Here is an 8415-nt window from a genome sequence, read left to right as displayed (position 1 = left end):
TATCAATGATTGGATGAATGGACTGTATCCAAGAGGTTGTATCTTTGGCTAGAGTTTGTCTACCATCGATTTAATTTCTGCTTACTTTCGTGAATTGTTTTATTAACTGGTTGTTTATTTATTTTTGTTTGAGTTGTTTAATTATCCCTGATTTTATAAAAATCTCCCTTTCTTTGTACTCTAGAAGAAACAAATTATCCCCAATCACTATGGATTCGAACTTACTCACCGCTATATATAAAATTAATATTTTTGTTGAGTAGATTTTTATTATTGCACAGTCTCGACATCTATTAATTTTTGGCACCGTTGCCGGGGACTGGCGTTGGTTTATTTGTTTCTTTCTAAGTTTATTTTATTTTATTTTGTTTGTTGGTATTTTTGCTCGTTTATGCCTCACTCTTCTCGTACTGGTGAATTGCTTTATGATCTCGAAATCGAGAAAAGAGCACATAGCTTGAGGAAAGAGACCAAGAAACGCAAGGAGAGACAGACGTCTACTGCATCCCTAGGACTCAATTTGGCAACTGAGTTGGGAGATTTTTCGAGTAACTACTCGAGTGATTCTGAGTTGGAAGAAATCATCATGGCAAATAACGGGAGAACCTTGAGGGAGTTGGCTGCTTCTGATATTAATCAGCAACCTTTATGCATAACCTTTCCTGATTTTGCTAAAAATGTTACATTCAAGTTGAAATTAGGTTAATTCATCTTCTTCCTAATTTTTATGATTTGTCAGGTGAAGAGACTCACAAACATCTTCAGGAGTTCAACATCATATGTTCGAGTATAAAACCACCTGGTATGACCAAGGAACAGATTAAAATGCTAGCTTTTATTTCTCACTAAAAGGGGCAGCTAAGGATTGGTTATACTACCTACCTGCGGGGAGTATTACAATATGGACATACATGAAGAAGAAGTTTCTTGAGAAATACTTCCCTACTTCTAGAGTTGCGAGTTTTCGAAAAGAAATTTGTGGTATCAAGCAAAGCTCCGGAGAATCTCTTTATGAATGTTGGGAGAGGTTCAAGAAGTTGTGCATTAGCTGTCCTCAACATCAAATAAGCGAACAACTTCTCGTTCAGTATTTTTATGAGGGTCTTTTTTACAGGGACAGAAGCATCATTGACGCTGCAAACGGAGGTGCTCTGGTAAATAAAATTCCTCGAGAAGCTTAGGAGTTGATCAAAGGAATGTCTGAAAATTCTCAGTAGTTCAGTACAAGAGAGGATGTGCCAACTAGATGTGTGAATGAAATGAATATTACAACACTTCAAGAGCAACTGTCCAAATTGACATCCATGGTTCTGTAAATAGCTGTAGAAAATTTGTAGCAAGTTAAAGCATGCAATATATGCAAGGACATGAGTCATCTCACATATGGGTGTCCAGTACTACATGATGAAGGGTTAGAACAAGTGAGCATGAGTGGCAACGTGTCCGTACCTCGTAGGTAGTATGATCCTTATTTCAACACGTATAATTCGGGTTGGAGAGACCATCCGAATTTCAGTTATAGAGGCAACAAGATTTTCAGTTGCAATACTCCTCGAAACCTTAGCCTCATTCATCAAATGCTAACATGTCTCTTGAGAATATGGTTAAGATGCTGGTATTTAACACACAACTCCAGTAGAATGCCATTTAATATCAACAAAGGACGGACACAAGCATAAAAAATATTTAAAATTAGTTGAGCCAGATGGCCTCTACACTATATCGCTTGGAGTCTCAAGAAAAAGGAAAACTTCTATCTCAACCCGAAATTAACCCAAAGAACGTAAGTGTTATGACCCTCAGAAGTGGGAAGAAAATTAAAGGGCCTATAATTCCTAAGGATAAGTGCTAGGATCAAATTGAGAAAGAGTTGGTAGATGAAGGAGGGAGCAATGCAATTTCTCAGATAACACCTCTGATTCCCTTGTTAAAATTGTGACTAATCTGCCACCTTTTCCTGGCAGGTTGGCGAAACCAAAGAAACAGGAGAAAGAGAGGGAGATCTTAGAGATGTTCAGGAGGGTGGAAATAAACATTCCACTGTTAGACACAATGAAGCAAGTGCTTAGATACGCTCAATTTTTGAAAGATCTATACGTAAATAGGAAAAAACTGAAGGGAGGTGAAAGGATAACTGTGGGGGAGAATGTGCCCACGGTATTACAAAGAAAGCTCCCACCAAAATGTGGGGGTCTAGGTATGTTACCCATTCCATGCAAAATAAGTACTAAAGTCACGAGTGCTATGTTAGACTTAGAAGTTTTTATAAATGTGATGCCAAAAACCATATATGCTTCATTAAATCATGGCCCATTAAAAGAGACAGACATCATCATTCAACTAGCTGTCGCTTGAATGCATATCCTAATGCATTGATAGAAGATGTTTTAGTGCTAGTTAATGAATTAGTACTTCCTGCAGATTTCTATATTTTTTATATGGGTGATGAACGCTCCCCTAATCCCACACCTATTTTGTTAGGGAGACCTTTCTTAAGTACAACCCGTACTAGAATTGATGTTAACGAAGGTACCCTGACAATGGAATTTGATAGGGAGGTAGTTCACTTTAATATTTTTGACTCCATGAAATACGCTTATGAGACTAACTCTATATTTGCTGTAAGTATGATGGATCCTTTAGTGTAGGAAGTGTTTGAATTGGATGATAAGGATGAGTTGGAAGTAACCCTAATTAAGCATCTCGAGTTGGAATCGACTTGCCATGTGGATTGGGGTATAAACCTGAAATATATGGTTGAAACATTGCAGTCACTGGTGTCTACCTCATTTAGGTATGGACTTGCTCCTATTTTTGTACCTGAAACTCACCAAAAGTTGTTACTTTCCATTGTACAAGCATCCATTGTGGAGTTAAAATCTCTACCCAATAATTTGAAATATGCGTATTTGGGTGAGAAAGATACACTTCTTGTAATCAACTCGACAAAGCTATTCCCTAAGAAAAACGATAAACTGATTCGAGTTTTAAGAGATCGCAAGAAGGCTTTTGGATGGACTATAGTTGACAATAAAGGAATAAATCCATCCTTGTGCATGCATCGGATCAGACTTGAGGAGGATGTGAAACCAGTAAGGCAACCACAAAGGAGATTGAATCCCCAGATGATGAAAGTGGTGAAAAAAGAGATACTCAAACTCTTAGATGTGAGGATCATTTTTGCCATCTCTGATAGCCCATGGGTGAGTCTAGTTTAAGTGGTACCCAAAAAGACTAGTGTGACTGTAGAAACCAACAATGATGCGGAGTTAGTGCTCGTCCAAAACCCCACTGGATAGCACCAGTGTATTGATTACAATAAATTAAATGCTATAACAAAAAAATGTGGAAGTCCCCTTTTCTTCATTGATCAAATGATTGAAAGATTGACATTTTGAATTTACTACTGTTTCTTAGATGATTTTTCATGTTACTTTCAAATTGCCATAGCGCCTAAGGACCAAGAGAAGACGACTTTCACACGCTCCTTCGGTACCTTCGCTTATAGAAGGATGCCTTTTGGATTGTGTAATGCCCCCACTACCTTAAAGAAATGTATGCTGAGTATCTTTTCGATAAATGTGGAAAAAATAATTGAAATATTCATGGATGACTTCAGTGTCTATAATGATAATTTTGATGACTGCTTAGATAACTTGACATTGATTTTAAAAAGGTGTAGTGAAACTAATCTAGTGCTTAATTGAAAAAAAATGCTATTTTATGGTTGAGTATGGGATAGTTCTAGGTCATGTCGTATCATGTAAGAGCATTGAAGTTGATAAAGCTAAGATAGATGTTGTGTCTGCTTTACTTTACCCTGCTACTATGCTGAAAGTACGTTCATTCTTTGGACATGCAGGTTTCTATCAAAGATTTATCCAGAATTTTTCGAAAAATGGGGCACCCTTATTTAAACTTCTGCAAAAAGACGTGGGATTTGAGTTCAACGAGGAATATAAGAAGGTGTACGATAAGTTGAAGGAACTCCTGACTTCATCACCTATAATCCAACCACCAAATTGGAGTCTCCCGTTTGATATCATGTGTGATGCTAGTGACTATGCCATAGGAGCAGTGCTGGGTCAAAGAGTGGGGAAGGTTGCTCATGTAATCTATTACGCTTCAAGAGTCTTGAATGGAGTTCAACTCAACTATTCGACCACGGAAAAAGAGTTTCTCGCTGTTATTTTTACTTTAGAAAAGTTTAGGTCTGTCTTACTAAGAGCGAAAGTAATTATTTGCTCTGATCATGCATATTTGCGGTACTTGTTGACAAAGAATGAGGTCAAGCCAAGTTTAATCAGGTGGGTACTGCTTCTACAGGAGTTTGACCTAAATATTAGAGATAAAAGAGGAGCATAAAATTTAGTAGCCGACCACTTGAGTTGTATATCTGTGGTTGAAGAGGAACTACCACAGCGTGAATTTTTTCCGGAAAAGCAACTATTATTTATCAATTCACCTACTCCTTAGTAAGCGGATATTGTAAATTACTTAATTTCTAATCAAATATCTGCAGGTTGGATGAAGGTTCAGAGGAATATGTTGAAAAGTGATGCCAGACACTATGTATGGGGAGATCCTTACTTATGGAAACATTGTGCCAACCAAGTAATGCGAAGGTGCGTTGTGAATATGAATTTTATTTAATATTAACATTCTTTCATACTTTCTCAAGTGGAGGTCATTTTGGACCGAAAAGAACTGCTCGTAAGGTACTAGAAAGCGAGTTCTATTGGTCGTCCCTATTTAAAGATGCTTACGTGTTCTGTAAGTCATGTGATAGGTGCCAACAAGTAGGTAATATTTTTCATAGATATCAGATACCACAGACACCTATATTCTTCGTTGAAATTTTTGATATTTGGGACATCGATTTTATGGATCCCTTTCCTATTTCATTTGATTTCCTTTATATTCTATTGGCTGTGAACTATGTCTCCAAATAGGTGAAAGCAAAAATCACCCGTACTAATGATTCAAAAGTGGTTTCACATTTCATAAGGTCCCATATTTTTGTTCGTTTTGGAGTGACAAGAGTTATGGTGAGCGATAGAGGAACTTATTTTTGTAACAAGACAATCGCGACATTGTTTCACAAATATGGTATCCTTCATAAGGTGTTGATGTCTTATCTTCCACAAACAAATGGCCAGGCTAAAGTGTCGAACAAGGAGATTAATTCCATTTTAAAAAAAATGATTCGTCCCGATAGAAAAGATTGGAGTTTAAGGCTAGAGGATGCACTGTGAGCCTATCAAACTGCATATAAGACTCCTATAGAGATATCGCCCTATAGGTTGGTGTTTGGAAAACCGTGCCATCTTCTGGTAGAGTTCGAGCACAAGGCATTCTGAGCAATGAAACAATGTAATATAGATCATGATGAAGCATGAGTTCATAGAAAATTACAGTTACAAGAGTTGGATGAAATCCGTAATGAAACTTATGAGAGTGCCATGGTCTATAAGGAGAGGAACAAAATCTTTCATAACAAGCAAATTTTTAGAAAAATGATCTTAGTCGGGCAGAAAGTTCTTCTTTATCATTCTAGATTTGGACTTTTTCTTGATAAATAATGCTCTCGTTGGATAGTTCCTTTTATAGTTACTAACATTTTTCATTATGGTGCAGTAGAAATATAGAGTTTAAAGACCGAGAAAAAGTTTGTTATCAATGGGCACCGTTTCAAACTTTATTATGAAGGGTTTCCAATTGAAAACGCGAAGATGACGCAACTTGAAGAACTAACTTATGAGCACTATGGGCAATTGGCAATGTCTAGACAAAGACGTTAAAGAAAGAAACTTATTAGGAGGCAACCCAATTCAATTTTTAGTTCATTTTTATTATTAGTTGCATTTTATTTATCTTAAGTTTTCAAATTCGGTGTGTTTAATCTTTATTTTTTTTATGTTTTCTTGGTTAGAAAACTTTCTCCCAACTGGACGTACCCACGTCTTGAGGACACGTGATAATGCATACATACTCCATTCCACTATCAGAAGTATTTCCACCAACATGACGTGCCCACGCTTGGTTGATGGGAAAGCTCATGTTTCAATTTTAGCAATTCTGGAGGACGAGGTGACAAGACGTGCCCACATCTTGAGGGCACGTGCTAACGTGGAATTAATCAATTCCACGATCAGAAAACTCTTGACCAGCATGACGTGCTCACGTCTTGTTGACAGAAAACTCATATTCCAATTTTTTAATTTTTAGCAGATGACTAGACAACAAGACGTGTCTGCGCCTTAAGGGCACATGCTAATGAGGAATTGACTAATCTCAACATCAGAAGACTCTTGACCCACAAGACGTGCCCACATCTTGTTCCATAAAAGGGGGGCCGAAAAAAAATAAAATTTTTTTTCTTTTTTTTCCTTTTTCTTTCTTTTTCTTCTTTTTCTTTTTTTTTTCTTTCTTTCCTCTTTCTCTCTTTTCTCCATTTTCTTTCTTTCTCCCCCCGATCCCTTTCTTTCTCCCACTACCGCACCCCACCATTCGCAACTGTTGCACCCACCTTTGCCGTGCTGCCACTCGCTCACTGCGCAACTGAAACCCTCGCCACCACCGCTCCAACTGCAGCCACTCGACTACCGCGATGGCCGGGAACATCAACACTTGTGACATAGATCTTTTAGATGTGATTTGTCTTGAAAAAATGGGAGTCTTGGGGATTGTGGATGGCATATTTCGATTTACACTTCTGGGGCCTATTCGTGCACTGGTTCATCGTCCTTCCACGTGCATGGGTCCCTCATCTTCTTCTGGAGTTGCTGCTGACGAGGTTGGACCGTCTACTTCTGCGCCTCCTCTGCCGTCGTCTTCTGATATTGAGTAGCGACATCTCCTGGCACAGGTCTACTGTATGGACGAGTGGGTGACCAATATTGCAAGTCAAGTGGCCCAGATGTCCTAGAATTTGACGGGATACTTCCACCATGTGGAATTTATGCCGCTCTCCCCACCTATTCCTTAGTTGCCCGCGGCCCTCCTCTACGTTGTTCAGTGAAGTTTTGTTGTCCCATCCCTTGTATTTGTTTTATTACTTTCATTGAGGACAATGTCTAGTTTAGGTGTGGGGGAGGAAGCTGTAATATAGCAGATACTGCTCCTTTTTGATGTTTTAAATTTCTTTTTGTTATTTATGAGCCTTATTGTGATTATTTGGGACTAACAACGGTTAGTTGACTCTAATTTTTCTATGGCCAAGTCTTATTGATAGGAGTGTATCAAGTGTGATATAGTTAAGTTTGAGGATATCTCTTTGGTGAATACATGAAATCTAGTGACTTTTGCGACTTCTAGTTAACTCTTCTAGGCATTGTGAATATTTGCTTGGCATTTTTCTTGTGAATTGGTTCAATTTTTAATCTCAGTTCTTTATGTTTGAGGAAATGAAGCGGGCTTGTGTTATTTTGTATAATCTCTAGTGCTATATTGTTGATTGTTTGTGAATCAAGTAGGCTATACCCCGTTGGTTATCACTACCTAGTAACAGGAGGTTTTCACCAAAAGTGTTAACATTCGCATCAAAAAGTAGTGATGTCTATGAGTATGTGGTCTTATAACAATAAGAGTTGAGTAACCGGACTCCTTTATTTGACGGATATCGGAGTTCACGTCAAAAGACTTTAATGGCTAAAGACTCAGCCTTGAATATATATATATATATATATATATATATATATATATATATATATATATATATATATATATATATATATATATAACTCCAGAAAAAAAGAAGGAAAACAAATGTGTGTAGTCGATTATGTCAACCTGCTGATCCATGGGTTTAATGTTGAGATTTTAATTAATAATTAAACTGTTTGCTGATGAATATTGGTCAGATATTCTCTCTTCTTAGATTAGTTAGCCATAAGTTGGAGGAGTGTGGTTTTAGGAGCTAACTGGAGGGATATTTCTTGGACCTTTACCATTGATGCTTGATGTGTGTTTTAATGGTACTTTGGCAATAGATAGTTGGAGTGACAGCCATTATTGGGTTAAATTGCTGAACTATCGCTTCTCATGCTTGAGGACAAATATGGTCAAGGTGTTGGGGGAATTGATAGGGTGTAATTTGTTAGTAAATTTATGTTTAATTTCTCCTTTATCCTTGCCAAATATTGTTTTAATTGTCGGATTATACTTATATTTGGTATTTGGACCTAATTATAGGAGCTGGAGCGGAAAAATACTAGAAAGGGTGATTTTTTTGAAGTCATGCTGTCAAGTCCAGATTCTCGGAATTGTGTGCACGTGGAAAGCTTCCAAAAAAAATTGACAAATCCGATTCCAAATTATGTTGAACCAATTTTTTTCCTTTTGTTGACTATAGTTTACTAGTATTAGGAAACAAGAACAAGAAGAAGGCAATATTGGTGGTTGCCTTATTTTTAT

The 8415-nt window shown here is 37.4% G+C and overlaps 1 protein-coding gene and 1 non-coding gene across 2 annotated transcripts; one reads left to right on the top strand and one right to left on the bottom strand.

Moving 5' to 3' along the window:
* The first annotated feature begins 391 nt into the window (after window positions 1–391).
* On the top strand, window positions 392–4559 carry LOC140015094 (uncharacterized). The gene is made up of 7 exons (XM_072066977.1): window positions 392–701; window positions 1115–1154; window positions 1965–2197; window positions 2422–2558; window positions 2649–3203; window positions 3769–4307; window positions 4523–4559. Exons 1-7 carry the CDS (start codon window positions 392–394, stop codon window positions 4557–4559), a joined length of 1851 nt encoding a protein of 616 aa, XP_071923078.1.
* LOC113713130 (small nucleolar RNA R71) lies at window positions 960–1066 on the bottom strand. Its single transcript, XR_003453458.1, has one exon. It is a non-coding gene; the product is annotated as a small nucleolar RNA R71 (small nucleolar RNA).
* Window positions 4560–8415: the final 3856 nt, after the last annotated feature.

This window comes from Coffea arabica, chromosome 10e (genome assembly GCF_036785885.1).
Source record: "Coffea arabica cultivar ET-39 chromosome 10e, Coffea Arabica ET-39 HiFi, whole genome shotgun sequence".
Taxonomy (NCBI): domain Eukaryota; kingdom Viridiplantae; phylum Streptophyta; class Magnoliopsida; order Gentianales; family Rubiaceae; genus Coffea; species Coffea arabica.
This window is presented reverse-complemented; position numbering and strand designations above follow the sequence as displayed.

Coding starts and splice junctions, on each gene's coding strand:
- LOC140015094 (XM_072066977.1), top strand. CDS start 392: ATGCCTCACTCTTCTCGTACTGGTGAATTGCTTTATGATCTCGAAATC. Junction 1,155..1,964: donor CTGCAAACGGAGGTGCTCTG/GTAAATAAAATT, acceptor TTTTCCTGGCAG/GTTGGCGAAACCAAAGAAAC. Junction 4,308..4,522: donor GTCAAGCCAAGTTTAATCAG/GTGGGTACTGCT, acceptor AAATATCTGCAG/GTTGGATGAAGGTTCAGAGG.